Below are 19,412 nucleotides of genomic sequence, written 5' to 3'. Positions count from 1 at the left end.
TTTTGCTTTATTTTCAAACTGTTAAAATGGGAAACACATGTTTGAATATGTCGTTTTATTTGTGATACAGATCTATATGTTTCTAAATGAATCTCCTCTTTTTATTTCTCAACACCAAGGCCTCGCTTAGCTATTAACAATGATATCTTTTATTTTTCATTAACATCTGAATATATGAAGCAAATACATTTGTAGCTTTTTTTTTGAAAACCTAGCAGAAGAATACGGGAGTTTTGTCCTTTGTTTAGAACAAGCACAGCGAGTGAATCTATACTTCTGCAATCCTCTATGCCTAACTGTATTGACAAGCTTTTCGCTATGGTGAACTTGTTAATTCATTTACCACAACAACCATTTTTAGACTTGTCTCTTTAATTGTGCTCGGTAATCAAAATGCTCTTTTCCTTTATTATTATTTACAATTACAAAAATCTTTATGCAAAAGAATCCTTCATGGTGTCCAATAAGATGTCAGCATGAGGGCGTTGGAAGGTTAACATAGGACGAAGACGAACTGTACGATCACCACAACCACCGATATTTACACCTCGTTGGCGCATGTCCGACAGAAAAGTATCACGCTTTTGGCCATCAGGTAAATCAAAAGCAATGAAGGCACCTTGACCACGAATGTTACTGATGGGTGTATACTTGGTCATCTCTGTCAAATTCTCCTGAAGATACTTACCAACCTCTTGTACGTTGGTCAAAAGATCTTTATCTTTAATCTCTTGTACAATAGCAGCAGCTTGCATAGCTCTTACTGGGTCTCCCATCCATGTGTTGTAAAGACGATAAGCTTGAGCGGGACGAAGACGGGGACTGAGGTAAAATCCAGCGGCTTGGAATTTTTTGGAAAATGTAACCATATCAGGTGGACTAGGTAGGTTCCAAGCTTCGTGGGCCCAGAATGTACCGGTCGCACCAACTCCTGTTTGCACTTCGTCCACAATGAACAATACGTCATTACTTTGACAGATTGATTGAAGTTTTCTGAAAAAGTCAGGTGAGGCTATCAAATATAATTTTATTTTAGTCTGGTTTGTTTTCTCTAAAAAAAGTCTTTACTTTACCGTGGTTATCACCTCCTTCAGATTGAATAGGTTCAATCACAACTGCAGCTACGGGCTTCTTAGCTTTGGTAATCAATTCCTCAACCTCCTTTAAAGCGGCTGCCTCAACTTGCTTATTATGTTCAACGTGCTCGCCTAATGGATACTTTAATTGAGGGAACGTAGCCTTGGGCCAGTCAAAAGCAGGAATATCTAACTTATGAATTGCTTTACTAGCAGTAGCTGTCAAGGATCCAAACAATCTTCCGTGAAAACCCTGGTTGAAACTGAGAATTGTCATATCATCTGGAGATCCTGGAGCTTCGTTCTTCATACAAGAATTAATTTCTTGAAGATTAAAGTCACGGTCACCTCTTCGCTTGGCTGCCTTATACATGAATGCTGTCTTGAACGCATTTTCGTTGGCGCAAGATCCGCACATGACGGTAAAAACATTATCCATACCTTGGGGTGCGACGGCCATAAAGGCTTGCTCAACAGAATCAACCCAATCAACATTTGGGTTTACTCCGAGTGCAGCTCTAGTTTCTTTAATATTAGTACTAGTAAATCTCCCCCACCCCCTTTACTCAATCTTGTTTATTACCTGTTGGCTAAGGCAGTTTGAAAAGCAGGTTGCTGTCCAAGAGCCAAAAATGCGGGATTATTGTAACCCACAGGAATAGAAGCGATTTGCGCAAAAACATCTAACAAGATATTGCCATCTGCATCCACAATATAATTACCTTTTGATTTAGCAAAATCTATAACGAGAGCTTTTGTTTAGTACACGTAAACATGGATTTTTGGGGGACCAAGAAGTTTACATACCGGCAACAAAAAAAACAGAACGTGTATCTTGATATTGATTTAATCGAGACATGATCTTTTGAGAGGCAGGACCCGGAATAGCTGTTGTAACGCTTGGATGAGAAGGTTCATCAGGAAAAAATTGCTTAACGGCTTCCAGTGTAGGAGAGGCAACTGTGGCCAAAGGCCTGCTTGGAACGCGAGAAATGTAGCGTTGGGTGGATCGACGTAAAATTGAAGCGATCATAAAGAGTTGGGGGTAAGAGAAAAAAGGTAATGGTTGGTAGAGGGAGAGAAGAAAGCGTGTTTATATAACATGCAGATATTTTTTATTCTTTTTGGCTTCGTGGGAATATGTCCATTGGCTGCTATAGTATTTGTAATTGAGTTGTCGATACATGAGCCGTATAAGGCATGTAAACACATAAAATCCGTATAAGTAATAATATTGTTTCTGTCAACCCGTACACATCCTTGTCAAGGTCTATCGAAAATGTTTGATTGGTTCGAAGAAAATGTGTAATAGATCTGTGATACGCACTTAACGTGTGTAGACTGGGATGGAGTTTTAATTGTGTGTGGGTCGCATTGATACCGGAACAGCAAACCTTTTTTCCCTGTAACCTTTTCTTATCTTTCACTTCCTTACACGATAACAATTAAAACTTCTTGCTATCAATGCTGATGGGCTTTTATCAATCAAAACTCTTAGAAATACCAGACAATGAAGAACGTAATAACGCATTAAACCTAAGAAGCTTAATTTTGTTATTGCGACATGTAGTTTGTTATATCAATCGTGTGAATGTTTTTAAGACGCGTCTGTTTAAAAGTTGATGTCACGAAAGATGATTTTGTCTTTGTGAATACGATTGATGTTCGAGCTTGTCATCTTTAACTGCGATGTTCTAATAGCTATGCTTTCATAACAGCAATACACCCAGGCTTAAGATCTCAGCCGCTCAATAGATACATTTGTAATGTGTGATGTGTTAAATTTTTTTAGAACAGATGCTAAAGTAACCCAGAAACCCTCCGCGCAACCACTTTTATGTACACCAAATTAGCCTATATTTCTGTCTTTTGACGCGCCTATTCACACACCTAAAACGGGCTTTGAAGTATTTTCATTACGTAACATGTCCTCTGTACGTGCGTGGAAAGAGTGCGCTAAACTATTATGTAATATTCTCATTGTAGGTGCACCAGAAAGATTTTGTATGCCATGTAAGCAAATTTCTATGTCATGACAGGCTAAATTAATATCTTTTTGGCACAACACAAAAGGATTTTTCAACTAAAGATAACAGGTTTGGGTATTTTATGCATAGTTATGATTTATTTAATATCATGGAATTTCTTTAAAAAATCAAGCAAAATGATACCGTGCCTCCACAGTACATTCAGAATAGAAATTGGTCTCAGGTAATACACATCTTACTGTTCGGCCACATCACGACTTCCTTGGGCCCATTAAATAAAAATGACCGGTCTTCATTATGTACAACCTCCAAAATTTTTGGGACCTCCAATAAAGAGACAAGAAGGGAAGAAGAATGGTTCTCATCAGAGCCCCTCTTTGGGAACACGATACTGAAGCCATAGATTGGGGATAGTTTTGCACACTAAATTTATAATATGACGTGTAAGGGGATTTGTTAAGTTAAGATTCTAATGAAATAATACGTAATAGTCGGGTCACTACTTCCACGCACCTACAGAAATCATATTTTTACATAAAAAAATGGATATTAAAGTCCATTTGAATGTGTTAAAAATTGTACTTTTTTTAATATGGTTCACGCAACTCTATATAATGGAAGACATTCTCCTATAATTTTTTTAAGAAGGGATCACAATTCATTTTTTTTTAAATAGATTGCCATCATCAAAGGTTTGACAAATTTTTTTTTGAATAGGATATACTATAATATGTTCTCTTGTCTCTTGAATGAATCATCTATATAAAATGGCCTCAAAAAATTTCTTAAAGATCACGTTTTAAGCATTACTGATAACGCTTATTAGCTTTATTTACAGCCCTCCGGAAACCTCAAAGCTAGGTTGTATATGGGATATTTAGACATTTTACTAAGAGGTTACACAGCTTACAAGAGTTAACTTAGACTCTAGCATTGTGTTTGGGACCAAACATCAAATCGGGCCTCACATAGCGATCAATTACATACTGTATTTTAGCTGTTTTGTTAGCTACGTTTATACAATAATACGTGATTATAAAAAATGAATCTACTCTCAGTCCCCGACCCATTTTGAGAAAAACAAGAAATTCCTTTGATATAACTCAAATGTGAAATATTTTACACAAACACAACCAGCACTTCAGATACACTTATTTGAAGTAGAAACAAAAAGGAATATTATAATTCTACTGAAGTAACTGGTAAATTAAACTTTCGTACCGGATTTTTTAACCGTCTGTTTGATAGGTATCTTACAATAATTACTGATAAAAATAAAAGTTTGTCAAATGAATACTTATGATGAGTTCAGGGTTGTTTGGATGTTTGTTACAGCTATACGTGTATACAAAGTCCGAATCTATCAGCGACGGAGCAGACTTGTATTAAATCCACGTGAGTCTCAATCCATAAATGTATATTCAAAAATCGTATGATAAATTTTGGCATGGTCAAAAGAAGAACAAAAAAAGAAAAAAAAAAAAAAAAACGATTGAATTATATCGAAGAATAATACTGGCTTTTGCTTAAAAGAAGCCGAAATTAAGTGACACAATTTATAATGGGAGACATCGTGGCAAAGATTGAAATAATCTCGAGTTTATGATATAACATTATTCCGCACAAAAACTATCGCTCTTGTACTATTGAATATCCGGTATAATACAACTGTATTACTTCATTAAATTTGGCTATATCTCAATTGTATTTAGTGTTACTATCGATGTACTTATATACTGGTATATCCGGATGTTATACCTTTTCATTTTTTTACTGCAAAAAGGGGCCGTCTTTTTGGTTTCCCGAAATTGCCTAAATAGACGTCTAAAACGTAAGCTAAGCACGGAAAATACAGCCTCAGTATCACTATATATATTTTTCAATGGATCAGAAAGATATGCTACATGTAATTAATTTTAACATATGCTACTACATAAATAAAGCATATTGTCAAGCGAAAAAAATTTCGGCTATATGTAAATTGCTGTACCGCGCTTATAAGCTACACAGCAATTTAGGAAACCGAGAGAATGAAAAAGACTGATTTCAATAAATTCAGTGCCCATATAATGTCTGCTTTTTTTTAGCTGTTTATTTGATCTAGAACAATGTCAAAAGTAATACGAAAGGTAATTATCAACAAGAGTTGCATTCAATCAAAAAAGCTACCAATATTTCGGATCGGATTTATAGTAAATATTGAGCATTTTAGCATTTTATCAAAATCGTTGTATATTGTTGCTTAGGTAAGCTGCTACGTTTATGCATGATTCTGCTTTCTTTTTAAGTACGTGCGCGCAACTTGCCGACTCTTGAAGAAAAGAAAGGAATGTTCCAACTTTAAACTCAACGAAAACTGTTTGATCAATAAAGAATATAAAACTATTCGATCTCAACGTCTGTGCTATTCCCTTTTAAATTATCTAGTGGAACACACGTTAGTGTGTCTGAAGCTATTTAAATTTTTTGCTGTCATTTTCTTTTTACAGTATATAAACGATGCATTACCCCCAAACTATTGTTTTATTGCCGCGTTTAGAATAAATCCGTAATCTGTAGACTGGAGCTTGCGGAGACCCTTACTAATGAATTCGTGCATATTTGTGATCAGTAGCTGCTCGGTATTGCAATACATGGTTAATCTGACTAAATTTGAGACCAGCATTAAAAATTTATCGTCTGTTTATTGAAATTAAACAACTGGGTCTATCGCTTAAATAGACAAATCTAGAAGAATTGATCCCATAATGATATCATTTAACAACAACAAAATTCCATATGAAGTATCTAGCGTTATTTTTAATGAATTTGCGTCAAGTTTTGTTAGTATTTCTCGGCCATGGAATTTTTGCTGCAGTACGTACAAACGTGGCAATGCACATCGGTTCTGTTCCACCTTTCAAGCAGAATGGAAAGGTCTTTATTTTTAACCTGCATTCGTACGACTTTGAGTTCTAAAGTCTCGATTGTTTGAAATGTGTAACATTTGAAGACAACGTTATGTTGTCTCTTAGATCGCTGGTCCCTTTAAACCCGTTCGTCGGTCAATGGGCGTACTTTAAAACCCTTCATAAGTTTATTGCAAATTTATTTTGCCGAAAAGCTTAATATCAACTCTCTTCTTTTTACTAATTGGAATATAAAACTTAGCCATTTCAAAAAGTTATCCTTCTGTGCATTTTATAAACTTAATCTCTATTTTAGAAAACAGCTGCTTATAATAAATTGATAAGACGGCACTCGAATTGAAAGGCACGTTGGTTTTTAAGGTAAAAACGTTTAGTGACACAACCTAATTTACACGCATGGCCTCAACCTATTTTGTATCAAAACGGTGACACCTGTTGCGAAATCAATCGCCTTACCTTTTTCTTTACTTTTCTTTTCTTTTCTTTCTTTCTTCAGATACCCAATTTTTATATAACTTTTTTTATTATTATTATTACTATGGCAGTGCCAACTAACAATGCTCCTCCAGCTACATCGATTGCTGACCTTATTACAGAGTTTCACAAAACAAAAGGGGCTGTGCCCCCATTGTTAATTGGAGCAACTACCACCTTGGTTGGATATAAAGTATACCTTTTCGGTGGCAGATTACAGTCAACTCGCCAAATATCCAATCGATTGTACATACTTGATACAAAGACAAAAATATGGACTACTACAAATCCTGAAATTACAGCACCTGTTCCACGGTATTTTCATTCAGCAAATAGTGATGGAAAACACCATATATTATTCTATGGAGGTATGGGTGTTCAGCAAACAGTTAATGGAGAAGATTTGGTAGCTTTGAATGACTTGTTTTTTTTAAACACGGAAACATTACTGTGGGAATATCCACCAATCAATAATTCACCCGCACGTCGTTATGCACACATATCATCATTCGTAAAAGATCGATTAATTATTATGGGAGGACAAGATATAAATAATGAGTACTTGAATGATATTTGTGTTTACGATTTTAAAAAGAAGATATGGTGCTCCCCACCACTTTCAACCCAACAATTTCAATACGGTGCCTACAGGTCAGCGGCAGTAGCAGTTACACCGATTCAATTGACCCCACCATTTTCCCCTACCATGGACTTACTATCTGAACCCTTCGAAGATACAACATCCTTTCAGGAAACAGAAATAACTATCCATACATATACTAACTTCAGCACAAGTGATGTGACACGGCAACTACACTCGTGGAAGGTGAATAACCAAAACGAATTTGTAGAAATGCAAGATCAATCAGAAAGTATTTCGCTAGGCAACTCACTGCCTCCACCACTAAGGTTCCCTACTGCGTTTATGTGCGGCCAACAATTTATTTTAGCAGGTTCCCATTTATCTACGACAAGCCAGCAGTATCAAATATGGGCGTTGGATATGACAAGTTTTGTTTGGACAAAAATCGAGGCAGGAAATGTGTTATCACAAGGCTCATGGCTCAAAGGTCTATTGTGCGAAAATACCAATCGGTTCGTGGTGTTTGGACATCCTGATAGATCAATGGCTGATGATTACAAAGACCGAGTAAACTGTTATGAACATTTGGCTTGCGTAAATATCGAAATTTTTGGTATTTATAAGCCCCCAAGACCATCTTATAGCGCATTTGGACAGGGCCTTGGGCTCTCTTTATTAAAGGACCCGGCACTATCCGATCTGAAACTGATTACTACTGATGGTCAGCACATTTTAGTCAACTCAGCTATACTTGCTCAGCGATGGCCTGCAATTCGCCAACTGTTAGAGCCTATTCTTTCTCCTCAACCTACTATCATATCAACGGACTCGGAAATACTTGAATCAGATAAGAGGGAAATGTCTTTTCCTGACACATATGTCGTACTAGTTGCATTTCTACAATTTATATATACGGACCATTTAGTGACAGCCCAGCAGCATCAACCTCATATTTTAGCCAGGTTATTGTTTCTCGCCGATTTATTTGAAATTCCAAGACTAAAAGAGTTAGCTGTTCATGCCTTACATCAAATGCTTAATATTCAAACTGCATCCATGATTTATGAATCCGCTATCCTCTCTAACGCTATTTCGTTACAAATCCGAGCATTACGCGTATTACTAAACGCGAAAAAATTGATACAACGCCAGAAAAAGATGGAAAAAACCCCCGCACCACCCATTATGGTCAGCAAACCTACAAGAAGCGAACCTCAGCCATCCAGGTTTTTACAAAAATACGAACAAAACCAGCCTGGGTTTTCACCCTCTGTCCGATCTGTTCCCCGGTCTAATACTCCCAATTTTTCATTTAACACACCACCACAGCATCATAGGACCCCATCGCAAAAATCCATTATGACAGAGTCTCCGCCTCCTACACCAGGCAAGTCAATGAAACTTTCTAATTTTCGTATGCGTCAAACCAATAATAGTGATACAGAATCACCGATTTCATCCAACACATCTTCACCAAAGCTGACACCTAGCTCGTCTACAAGCAAACCAGCTCCCGTGCCACATAAATCACATTCTTCCTTCTGGAGAAATAATACCCAACCAAAAAACGTTTCTACAACAATGGAAAACAAACCTTCCAAATCCGAAGGTACTGCTAGAATGGGTACCTTTAACTTTTTAAATAACCATAATCAATAAACAAAGAAACTGGATTTCTTTATATTTGTACATCTTATTTTATTTTTTATTATTGAGGTATTATTGCTGCTTAACAATTTTAATTTGGAAAGTGCCTGAAATAAAAAAATAAAAATTAGCTTGGCTCATTGTATGGACGCGGAGTTTTATATTACATTGAGGAAGATTAGAAGTTTCAGCAACGACAACAGTAGGAACACCCAAACTGGCAAGAGCACCACGAATTATGCCACAGGGAAACCAAACATACTACATATACATGATTAGTATATCCCTTATTACTTACTAAATTAAATACGTTACAGGCATCGCTTTTTTTGCTGAATCAGCTCCTCCAACATCGGTTGACATTCTCATAAACCATCGAAATCCATTATCCTGTAATACATAAACACCCTAGATTGAATTTCGTGTTAATCAGTATACTTTTCTCGGCCACAATTATCTCCCTTTTTTACCCTGTGGTTTGTCTTGAGATTATCAATTTGTTTTTTGAACATGATGGTCCAAAGATCTTTACAAATGAACTTTACAACATCAAGGGTATCTACAAAACGTGGTCGTTCCTTTGTGAATCTTTCAACTAAACGTTGACCTACAGCATAGCCTAATGTCTCAAGTTTGTAGAAAATAGCGTCACTGTCACCATCGGTTTCCGCTGTTGTTGTTCGACAGATGGTGTCTACCATCTCTATTAAGAACAAATCCATACATGTCTCGCTGACAAGACGTGGCGAAATGGCATTGATGCTTTCATCGGTGTATGGAGATGCCATGATATAAAGTAAACGAAAGAAGAACGAAAATCTGAAAATGCACAAACCTTTTAATTTTTTTTAATTCCAAAATACGTCACAAAATACTTTCAATGATGAAAGATATGTAGAAGTATGATACATGAGACTTTTAGTGTAGACACAGTATGTAAAACGTTGAGCTGTGTATGTAAAGTATGCAGTTTTATTTTTTTTTAAAACGTTCCTTGAGAAGAATCATCGATAACAGCGTATGTACACTTGTAAATCAAAAATCATTGGATGCATTGAGGCCATTTGGCATCAATATTCATGTGTGTAGGTAAAATAATTTAAGATACAGTAAAGTTTTAAAGTTATATTCATTTATCCGCCATTCATGCTTTGTACATTAAAGATGCGCTAAAGCGGTTAAATTGTTGAAAAAGATGATGTTTATTAGGATTGTATGATATAAATAAAATTAGATTTTACGGGTAGGCATCATGCTAGGAGGTAATTTATCAGGCAATGTAGCGCCTAATTGCACTGCTTTGATCAGATGCATCGCGACACCAAATTGATCCGGATCCATATAACCATCATTATCCCAATCTGCTAAACGCCAAATGGTAGCAAGTACATCATTAGGTAAGCCTGTTTCTGTTAGAATAGGTTTGACGCTTGCACCAGATACCATGCCATCTCTTGGGTGTAATGATTGGAAAACAGGCATGTACGAGTCTTTATCCAAGCTAGTGAAGTCCCAGAATGCAGGTGGTAACTGTCCATTAACAACCACTTCGGCATTGTGGTCCTCTTCCGCAAACGGATTTAATTGACTCTTTTCTAGTTCTGGGTTACCCATGGGGAATCTTGACATCAATGAAGGTAAGTCAACAGCAAGGGCCTCATCGACTCTTTCTATTAAATCTTCTTTTAACGTCTTAAACTTGTCCATGTCATAGAGAGCTAAGCTTTGTCTGAATTTTTCAGGATTGGGGAAATCACCGGCAGGTAAATGATACTTGTTCTGTATCTTGATGAATTCTTGCTCGAGATTTTTTAATAAGGCTACTTGCTTTTTTTTTTTACCGAACATGGCAGGCATTTCTTTTTTTAAATGCCCAATAATAATAGCATGGACTCTAGCTAAACGAGCTCTCTTTACAATTTCATTCACTTTACGAATAGCTGCATTTCGTCTTAGCTCTTTCAGATCTATTAAAAGATCTCTGGATTCGGCTTCAATTAATTCACGACAATCTTCAAAGCAATTTGGTGGTTTTTCGGTCCAAAAAGAAGCCAGATAGACACGCATCACTTCGGGTGTTTGGACAACCTTACCAAGAGACCACATCATGGCACCGTATACACGCATCAGTTGCTGCTGGCTCACCATATCGGACTTGTTCAGTACTACACGAACCTTCTCCTCTTGTCCTTTTAAACTATGAATCGCCATTTTAAATTCATTTGAAATATCCAGCTTGTATGAATCAAACATCAAAAGAATTAAATCTGCTCTTTGCGCAAACCATTCTGTAATCTGTGTGAAATCATATCCACGTTCGATACGCTGTTTATCACCGGCTAAAATACCAGGGGTATCGATGATAGTCATGTTTTCCAATACTGGCGATGGAGTCTGTGAGACTTGAAATCGGTTTAAAAACGCCTGTCCAAAATGGTTTAATCCACGAAAAGGCAATTCTTGATTCACGGCAGCTGCGTTACCAGGAATTACGCGGTCTTCGGGACCATTCATAATAGCGGCAAAACGATCAGTGGTAGGTTCAACACCGATATGTTCACCAGGATATTTCTTGTCGAGCAAGTAACGGATAAATGTTGTTTTACCCTATAAAATTAAACTTGTCAAATATAGTTATCTCTTGTGTAACGCATATATTTACAGTTGAATATTGGCCTAGCAACAACACCATAGGTTTAGCCTCAATATCAGAATCATTTAATGGGGCCGAGTGAAACCCTGTGATGTTTTTATAAAGTCAAAATGATTAAATTGAAAAAAAAAAAGATTTCCTGGTTACCTTCAAAATTATAAGTGACTTCCAAAGGCCTAATTTTTGTTCTATAAATTTTCTTGACACCCTCAATGAGTTGGCCATATTCATCGTCGCCCCAGTTATTTGCAGAAGAGTTTCGGGAACCATCCATTTTCGAGCCTTTTTTGCCGTTTTTAAACATAATTGAAGAAAGAGAGAGAAAAAAATTAAAAAAGTTGGCCCGAAACAAAGACGGCTTACAAATGACGTTTTTTAATATTCTTAAGCTCCGATTATTTGACGCATCTCATCCCATCCCATTCCAAAAGGAGAAACAAGATGTATTGGTTTTTTTCAAATTTTTAAACAATCAAGTAAAAATATATGTGTGATTATCTATTAAGAATAGCTATTCTCATTAAGTAATGTATTAACAATAATATTAATTGAAAGTAAATTTTAGGTTTATGTTAAGGTTTCAAGAATTTTTAAGCAAATGGATATTTACTTTACTTTTCGCGTCGGTATCAGGATTTCAATAGCATTTACAAAGAGTATATATTTCGCATGTAATATTTTTGCATGAAGTATGTGTCTCACATGTTTCAAATCATTTTTAAAGTACGCCATCAAAAGAGAAAAGACCTGTTTATGTGAAGAGTGTTTTTTCATAGCTAAAACATGTACATATTCCATTTTATGTGCATGGACTTCTTGTACTTTAATACATTGTTAAGTATGATGTTGCCATACACAAAGGTATGCGTGCTAAAAAAAAGGTGAAAGTTTGATGTGATCATAAATTTGACCATGTTTTCCGAGTAAGTGGTCCAGCCTTAGTCTGAATCAAAAGACCTGTCACGAATACCAAATCGACGTTATTAATGCTTCATGAGAGCCAAGTATACATAAAATGGTTTTGACCAAGAATAAAGAAATACGTGTATCCAGAACTTATTTTATTAATGAATAAATTGGCATTAAATCTGTAAAATTATTTCTTTTCTTTTCTTTATATATCATTAATGACTGTTTGGCGTTGCATATGGACATTACAATGTGTACTCTTGTATAAATTACAGTTTGTATTTGAAAATCTATACCTTTGTTTCATTATTATGGAAAGAATGAAACCATGGATGCTCCAAGATTTGGTCAATATTTATCCTTTTTTCAATGTCTCGATCAAGCATTTTTTTAATGAGATCAAGCGAGCCTAAAATAATGATTTTAAGAACCTCGCATTATAAATACCACTATGCAAAATATTACCTTCTGATACAACATAAGGAACTCTCAATTCCCTTTCCATGATTTCGTCAATGTTATAAAAAGGATTCTCTCGATAGATCAATGTGAATAATAAGATCCCGCTGGCCCATATATCTTGAGGTGGTCCTTCATAAGGTTTTCCCTTCAAAACCTCTGGCGCACAGTACTCCAAGGTCCCAGTAAATGTATCAAATTTTCTATCTTTTTTATAGTATGTGGCACACCCAAAATCGATGAGATGGATTTTGCCTTCTTGATCCAATATAATGTTTTCATCCTTAATATCTCTGTGGACTATTTTGTGTTGATGAAGATGTTTTACGGCACAAGCAACCTGATAAAAAATTCTCTGAATCTCATTTTCGGTCATATTTTTGTTAATCTCGATGTAATCAAACAGATCCATCCCATCACCCAACAGTTCCATAACTATAAAATAATGATCTTCGTCTTCTAAACTAGTAACTGTACCATTGCATAAGGGAAGACGAAATGCTTATTAGCCATTTAAAAGCAGGTTTAATTAAATGCTTACCTAGTCTACAGCAGTTGGGATGGGGATATTTCTGTAGCGCTTTTAAAATGTGTATTTCCATGGGTATTGATCCAAGTTGGCGATCTCTTATCCATGAATCGACAATAATCTTTGATTTTATGATGTGTTTGATGACCAGTTTTTTCTAATCCTGATTAATTAATTGACAGAACACCAGTCATTTGGTACAATTAGCTTACCTGAGATGGATCATCTTTTCTATAAGCCAATTTGGCCGTGCCGTATGTACCTTGACCCAACACTTCCAATATCACATAGTCATCCAAGGGATGTTTTTTTAACTCTTTCAATGGCGCTTCTAAAGGAACCATATCATTGTTTGTTACAGTTTTGGCTATTGTATTTGTCTTGGTGCCATCTGACGGAAATAATTTTCGTCGATCGTCCATAGCGCCAAAGGAGCTGATACGAGAAAGTTGGGTTGCAGGTTTACGAAGTTTTTTGATGCTCATGTCTAGAAGAAGGTCATCATCTTTTGTGTTTCTTTCGGTGATGGGAGATACTAGCAGCCCTTGGTCTGTGTTATCATAAATGAGTTTTGCAATGCGTTGTTTTGTCTTAATTTTTTCGTCCAAAGTCAATCGTGTGACTTGACTAAATGCCTCTTCTTTTTTGGATCTCTTTTTGTATTTTGCTACAGCATCTATGCGATCGTATGTTATCCATACGTTAACTAAATTGCTTTCTACGAGTTTCAGCTGAAGCTCAACCTCAAACTGACTTCCATCTCTATGCACAACGTAAATAGTGGATGGTTCACCTTTCCCACATTTCTCCTGCAGTATCTTCTTACAGATATCGTTTTCCATAATAGACTTGTTTGAGAGTTTGCCTTTTTCAATCGCGGTATTTATCAGAATCGGTAAATGAGGTATGAGATCCTTGTACTGTATTTTTTTCTCATCAATAATAGTGGATACCGAATATCCAAAAAGGTATTTTGCAGGCACAGGATTTAAGCTTTTGACTAGGCCATTTTTGCGGTTGATTGTCATAAGACCTGAAATTGTCGGTAAAGAGGTGATTTTGACGACAAAGCTGGAAAGATCATCATCTCCAATGGCCACGTGTCTACTTAAATTCAATATGACGGGGTAATATATTCCTTGGCTCGATTGACTGCCAAAGAACTTGAGTCTATCAATCTTTTCTAAATTATCATCACGTTTTTCTTTCGATAGGGCAGGGACTAGACAATTTACAGGCTTTCCGATTATGTCATTCTCTTGATAGCCGTATATTTCAATCATAGTGCCTAAAACTCTACGGATGATACACTAATTTTTTATTTGTTTTGTGTAGGTTAATAACCAGATATTAAATAAGTTATCTCGATCCTACCTTTGAATCGACGTAAACAGATAGTGATGTATCGTAAATCTCTTCAAAGATCCAGATATATATATGCTCACCATGATCCGTCTTTTTCTCTTTAAGCCAGAGTGAGGCTACTGATTTAATTGTATTTGCTTTTATGATAGGTATCTATTCAAAAAAAAGGAGGTTAAAATTTCCCGAAATCATAAAAAAAAAAAAAAAGTTTGCTTACAATAGTTCCGCATACAAGCACCAGGCCCTTGTCGGATTGATCTTGAGTATGCACGATTTTTCGTCTGCGACTGAGAATATTTGTGATTTGTTTTCGAAAAGGCTCTTCTAGCAGTGAAGTCAGAACAGATTTTCCGATAATAGACTTATTAATATCAAAGCAGAGAGAAGCTATGTCGTTAAATAAAAGTATCGCTCCCTCGGCATTTGTGGTGATTACTGATTGATTTTGTGGTAAAAATCTCGTTGGTGTGTGTAACGCTCGATTATATTGATCTGCATATGCTTCTCTGTTACTACTGTTGGTCAATTCATGAATCGGTGGTAGAATTAATATTTTTTCGTGATGCGAACTTGTAGAAGATGATGGCATGATCAGCCCTTCTGGTACAGATGCACTATCTATACTTCCCCTCGGTGTGTTCTGTGTACTCCAGCTTGATCTCCAGTGTGTGAAACTATCAATTGGATCCATGTCTGGTTGCGATAAACGACGTCCAGTGTTACCGTTCAATTTCCACCTCATTTTTCTAACGAAATCCATGCCACGGGTCATGACACTGCTCTTTTTTCGGCGTAAAACCCTGTGACCCCTTCTAGGTACGACAGTGGATGAGGTGTCTGTGGAGTAACTATCTGCAATATCGATATCATGATCAAAAAGAGCATCATTGTCGTCTCCTCGTTCACCATCAATGTCATCGTCATTTATATATCTGAAATTTAACAGTCAGACAAAACAAATTCATTATAATTCAGTCAATTACATACTTTTGTCTTGTTTTTATTGTACTATCGTTGCATGCTTTTTTAGAAAAATCTTCGTCTGAATATGAGCGTTGGTAGAAAGAAAAAACAAGTTAACTTTCCGCTGTTCTTAATTGAATGACTCCCGCCTACCACTTATTCTTGAATGCACTGAACTCATCAGTTTGTTATAAGAGTATTAAACGAGTTCGTATAAAGGATAAAAGAAGAAATGTAAAATTTATATGTTTTTTTATTATAAGAGAAAAAAGAAAAAAAAAACTATTAAGGGAATTGCGTGTGTGTGTGCAATGTGTTTGCATCTCTTATTGTGATACAAACAGTCACTCTCTTTTCATGCGAATACACCCCCTTTTTAAACAAACATTTAACATTCTGCATCATATCTAGATGCGTATAAGAGACAATGGCTTAATTTGATTATTTTTTATTTATTTTTAAAAATAACAATAGGATTAAAATTATATATAGAGTGTTTGGGATAAGATATATTTACATAGAGGAAAGGAAAAATAGAATATATCCATTGTGGAAGATACATCATAAAGAGATAATTATAGTATAATAGGTAGATTTTTAACATCACAATGTCGAGAAGGCCAGTTATTAGACTCGTCCTCTTCTGCGTCTTCCTCCTCCACCTCGACCACAGGACAAGCATCTACCGATGGCGTTAAAGATACCAGTAATACAACCAGTAATGGCATGGATAATAGATTGACAGAAACCGGCAATACCAGAGATAAGACCAGAGAATAATGAAGCGATTGAGCTGACGATACCGCTTAAGCAAGAGAAAATTGAACCCATATTTGATTTGTTTGAATTTGTATTATATTGTAATAATGTAGAAAAAAAAAGTAGGATCAAACAACTGCCCTATATATATCAATTAAAAAAAATAGGTAGATCACCATGACGTAGATTTTACATCAAAAAAGGGAATGTGTGACAAGTATTAGGCTTAACGTTATTGGGGAGCTAAATCTTTAAATAGGCAAATGACATACTGATTTCAAGATAATTGGACTGGATTCACTTTTTTTATGATGATCAATTTTCAGTTTTCCATTAGAGGAACGAATAACATCCATTGCAGAAAAAATAATGATTTCATAAAAATATGGATGATATCATTAAGGAACAACAACCAGTCATACTCTCTCGTATCTACCTTACTGATGGCTTGTCTCAAGCTTTCATTAGTTGAACAAATTGTGCTATACTATCTCACGGAAATCTCATCTGTATGCTATGATGACCAGTAATCCCTTTCATTCAAAACAGTTTTCCTTTTAACATATGCATCCATGTACTCCAAAAGATACAGGTCGTAATTCTTTAGCATAACTACAAATATTTCTGCCTTTAAGTAGGATTTAACAAGTAAAGCTTGCCAACGTATGGACATATAGTCAGAAGCAAGAAAAAAAAAAAAGGCTTAATTTACAGAAAAGTTTTATTGTAGTTGAACAGTTTATTCTTTTTTAGATTTTTTGAACCCTGATTTGGAGTCCTTTTTGACTTTCTTGTTGTTGTTTTTAATGCCTCTCTTTTTCTTTGCAAAGCCAGAGTTTTTAAGGACATCATCAATCATCACCTCACAACGAGTCTTAGTTTCAAATGAATGTTCTGGTGTGGATGTAAATGTTTCTGGGTATCGAAGACTATAGTAGTTTAAATATAAATAAAGGTTTCATACTTTTTTTTCAAAGACCTAGATCTGACTAACCTTAACCACATGTAAAGCATAATATTCTTGTGGTTATTTTCCAATGACATTAATCCTTCAGGTGAAGTGGGTGTAACGTTTGGTAACGTAATGACATCATCCAAGGTACAGATTTCACTTTTGCTAAACTTTTTAGCCAAAGTTTCAATAACATCCATGGACTTTTCATTACGAGTGCTCACTGGTGCAGTAACAAACTGGTAGAGATCACGCAATGGCAACTTAATATGCTCAAGTTTTTCTGCAATTGCCTAGATAGAATTGTGTTCAGTTTTATTCATTACATTATACATGTATTAATTTTGGTTACCTTTTGATCTCTATAGTTACACAAGAAATAATCACCGTTCAAAGATGCCATATCCTCGAATTTTTGCTACAAAATTGGTTAGTCCCAAAACTAGACAATGAGCGTTTTATAGGTTTACCAATAGTCCAGAAAATTTTTCGCCGGGCATTTGTAAAGCAAACAACTCTAAAATATCTACTGTTGGTTGCAATCCCGCCATCTATAATTCTGTCAACCAAATTGTTCTGTGATACAAGAAAATGTTACTTTACCTCAAGAGGAATAATGGGTGCAGCTACGCATTCCTTAACGTAGGTAAGATCACCTGGCTTCAATCTAAAAATATATGCAGTGTAAGGTAAACATTACGAACAATAAATTTCGTAGCACTTACGTAGTGACTTCACCCTCATTATAAGCTGTTCCGAATCTACCTGCACGCCCCGCAATCTGCTTCAATTGTGGAATACTAACAAAACTGAACTTTTTTCCATTAAATTTCTCGACTGTTGTGAAAACAATACGCTTGATATTCCTACGGAAATATGAATAAATCTTTTTAGCACATTTTGTTATTTTTAGTAATGGTTTCATCCCCGTTCGACTTACAAATTAAGACCCATACCAACAGCATCTGAAGCAACTAATACGTCAAAACCACTTTCTGGATCATTGAACGCCTTGGCCTGAAGAGCCCTAGTCTCTATTTGTATATATTTTTAGTGTCGTGTTTTTTTATATTGTATACATTTTTTTTCTTTGTTACCTGGGGGGAGACCACCATAAGCAACAGCACATCGAAGACCAGTAGATGACTCAATCTTATTCTTGAGCGCAAAAATGTCATTACGAGAAAATGCAACAACACAGTCACCCTTCTTAATCTTACTTAAATCATTTGATAAGGATTGCTCCTTTACCTCAAAGGGAGTAAGACGAGTGTATTCGTTGATAATGACCTCTTCGTCCAATGTTTCACAAATTTTCTTCACCAAGGGAACGGCAGAAGCCTCTCCACATAAATGGATCTCCTTTGCCTTTAAACCCAAAAGGGCCTGTGTCCATGCCCATCCTCTATCTGGATCACCAATCATTTGAATCTCATCGATAACAGCTACATCCAATGTCTTTCCTAATGATGCCATTTCTACAGTCGAACTAGTCAAAGGAGCAAAAGGAGCAACCTCTCTTCTCTCTTCACCCGTTAACAAATTACAATGGATTCCTTTTTCATTCATCTTGTCGTAGATTTCGTGTGCCAATAAACGCAAAGGTCCACAGTAAATTCCCGATTCTGCTGTTTCTAAACGTTGTAATGCTCTATATGTTTTTCCACTGTTGGTAGGTCCTACGTGAAGAATGATTTTTCTATATCTAAGGTTAGAACGATCAATGCTATCAAAGTACCCTCGTGTAGTACTACCTTTGCATTTGTCTGGCATCGGGAAACCATTCGCTGGGAAATCGAAGATCACTAATTTTTCTCAATGAATTAAATGTGTCCACAGCTTCCTCTGGCAAAAATGCTTCTGCATAATTATAAAATGCAGATAACAAAGCTCTGTCGATGCTCTCTACAAAAAACAACACTATTAATATCTGAGGCGTAAATATGGATGATGTCTTCTGTTGTTGTCACACCTGGTCCTTCTTCTTCGTTGTATATTGTTAGGAGATCCTTTGGGTTGATTCGTGGTATTGTCCCAGCTAACGCTGCCTTCACAAATGTGTCTGAAATCTCTGAGTATAATTTTCCTCGGATACCTAAACCGGCTGACTTTCTACGAACAGTAGGGTTCTGAGCAAATTTCAAAA

At 36.0% G+C, this 19,412-nt stretch overlaps 7 protein-coding genes across 7 annotated transcripts; 1 reads left to right on the top strand and 6 right to left on the bottom strand.

The window, feature by feature from the left end:
• Positions 1–434: 434 nt before the first annotated feature.
• EV154DRAFT_415149 (4-aminobutyrate aminotransferase) lies at positions 435–1,935 on the bottom strand (the record flags this gene model as incomplete). Its single annotated transcript, XM_051595641.1, has 4 exons — positions 435–1,012; positions 1,074–1,594; positions 1,660–1,816; positions 1,884–1,935. 4 exons carry the CDS (start codon positions 1,933–1,935, stop codon positions 435–437), a joined length of 1,308 nt encoding a protein of 435 aa, XP_051460857.1.
• Positions 1,936–6,440: 4,505 nt separating this feature from the next.
• EV154DRAFT_498747 (uncharacterized protein) lies at positions 6,441–8,706 on the top strand. Its single transcript, XM_051600398.1, has one exon. It carries the CDS (start codon positions 6,512–6,514, stop codon positions 8,687–8,689), a length of 2,178 nt encoding a protein of 725 aa, XP_051460856.1. The 5' UTR covers positions 6,441–6,511; the 3' UTR covers positions 8,690–8,706.
• Positions 8,707–9,512, bottom strand: EV154DRAFT_498745 (transport protein particle component). The gene is made up of 4 exons (XM_051600397.1): positions 9,148–9,512; positions 8,993–9,085; positions 8,845–8,938; positions 8,707–8,784 (listed from the first exon to the last, which is right to left on the bottom strand). The coding sequence occupies exons 1-4, from the start codon at positions 9,463–9,465 to the stop codon at positions 8,750–8,752; spliced, it is 540 nt and encodes a 179-aa protein (XP_051460855.1). The 5' UTR covers positions 9,466–9,512; the 3' UTR covers positions 8,707–8,749.
• Positions 9,513–9,724: 212 nt separating this feature from the next.
• On the bottom strand, positions 9,725–11,632 carry EV154DRAFT_498743 (P-loop containing nucleoside triphosphate hydrolase protein). The gene is made up of 4 exons (XM_051600396.1): positions 11,478–11,632; positions 11,340–11,416; positions 9,842–11,284; positions 9,725–9,766 (listed from the first exon to the last, which is right to left on the bottom strand). The coding sequence occupies exons 1-3, from the start codon at positions 11,602–11,604 to the stop codon at positions 9,908–9,910; spliced, it is 1,581 nt and encodes a 526-aa protein (XP_051460854.1). The 5' UTR covers positions 11,605–11,632; the 3' UTR covers positions 9,725–9,766; positions 9,842–9,907.
• Positions 11,633–12,094: 462 nt separating this feature from the next.
• EV154DRAFT_498737 (kinase-like domain-containing protein) lies at positions 12,095–15,602 on the bottom strand. The gene is made up of 6 exons (XM_051600395.1): positions 14,810–15,602; positions 14,602–14,745; positions 13,440–14,537; positions 13,240–13,384; positions 12,705–13,169; positions 12,095–12,648 (listed from the first exon to the last, which is right to left on the bottom strand). Exons 1-6 carry the CDS (start codon positions 15,362–15,364, stop codon positions 12,530–12,532), a joined length of 2,526 nt encoding a protein of 841 aa, XP_051460853.1. The 5' UTR covers positions 15,365–15,602; the 3' UTR covers positions 12,095–12,529.
• A 580-nt stretch (positions 15,603–16,182) lies between these two features.
• Positions 16,183–16,386, bottom strand: EV154DRAFT_415153 (uncharacterized protein; the record flags this gene model as incomplete). The annotated part of the gene is made up of 1 exon (XM_051595642.1): positions 16,183–16,386. The coding sequence occupies one exon, from the start codon at positions 16,384–16,386 to the stop codon at positions 16,183–16,185; it is 204 nt and encodes a 67-aa protein (XP_051460852.1).
• Positions 16,387–17,053: 667 nt separating this feature from the next.
• Positions 17,054–18,742, bottom strand: EV154DRAFT_415157 (P-loop containing nucleoside triphosphate hydrolase protein; the record flags this gene model as incomplete). Its single annotated transcript, XM_051595643.1, has 7 exons — positions 17,054–17,243; positions 17,309–17,559; positions 17,737–17,781; positions 17,870–17,933; positions 17,992–18,132; positions 18,207–18,300; positions 18,364–18,742. The coding sequence occupies 7 exons, from the start codon at positions 18,740–18,742 to the stop codon at positions 17,054–17,056; spliced, it is 1,164 nt and encodes a 387-aa protein (XP_051460851.1).
• Positions 18,743–19,412: the final 670 nt, after the last annotated feature.

The sequence above is a fragment of the Mucor mucedo genome, assembly GCF_025094135.1.
Source record: "Mucor mucedo strain NRRL 3635 chromosome Unknown EV154scaffold_17, whole genome shotgun sequence".
NCBI lineage: Eukaryota > Fungi > Mucoromycota > Mucoromycetes > Mucorales > Mucoraceae > Mucor > Mucor mucedo.
The sequence above is the reverse complement of the archived record's forward strand: the minus strand, read 5'-3'. Positions and strand labels throughout refer to the sequence as shown.

Bases quoted from the DNA above. Each gene is read 5' to 3' on its own strand.
- EV154DRAFT_498747 (XM_051600398.1), top strand. From the start codon at position 6,512: ATGGCAGTGCCAACTAACAATGCTCCTCCAGCTACATCGATTGCTGAC.
- EV154DRAFT_498745 (XM_051600397.1), bottom strand. From the start codon at position 9,465: ATGGCATCTCCATACACCGATGAAAGCATCAATGCCATTTCGCCACGT. The intron at 9,086-9,147 runs GTAAAAAAGGGA...AATTCAATCTAG, and splicing joins ATCTCAAGACAAACCACAGG to GGTGTTTATGTATTACAGGA. The intron at 8,785-8,844 runs GTAATATAAAAC...TTTTTATTTCAG, and splicing joins AACTTCTAATCTTCCTCAAT to GCACTTTCCAAATTAAAATT.
- EV154DRAFT_498743 (XM_051600396.1), bottom strand. From the start codon at position 11,604: ATGGATGGTTCCCGAAACTCTTCTGCAAATAACTGGGGCGACGATGAA. The intron at 11,417-11,477 runs GTAACCAGGAAA...AAAACATCACAG, and splicing joins AGTCACTTATAATTTTGAAG to GGTTTCACTCGGCCCCATTA. The intron at 11,285-11,339 runs GTAAATATATGC...TTAATTTTATAG, and splicing joins TGCTAGGCCAATATTCAACT to GGTAAAACAACATTTATCCG.
- EV154DRAFT_498737 (XM_051600395.1), bottom strand. From the start codon at position 15,364: ATGACCCGTGGCATGGATTTCGTTAGAAAAATGAGGTGGAAATTGAAC. The intron at 13,385-13,439 runs GTAAGCTAATTG...AATCAGGATTAG, and splicing joins GAAAAGATGATCCATCTCAG to AAAAAACTGGTCATCAAACA. The intron at 12,649-12,704 runs GTAATATTTTGC...TCATTATTTTAG, and splicing joins TCCTTATGTTGTATCAGAAG to GCTCGCTTGATCTCATTAAA.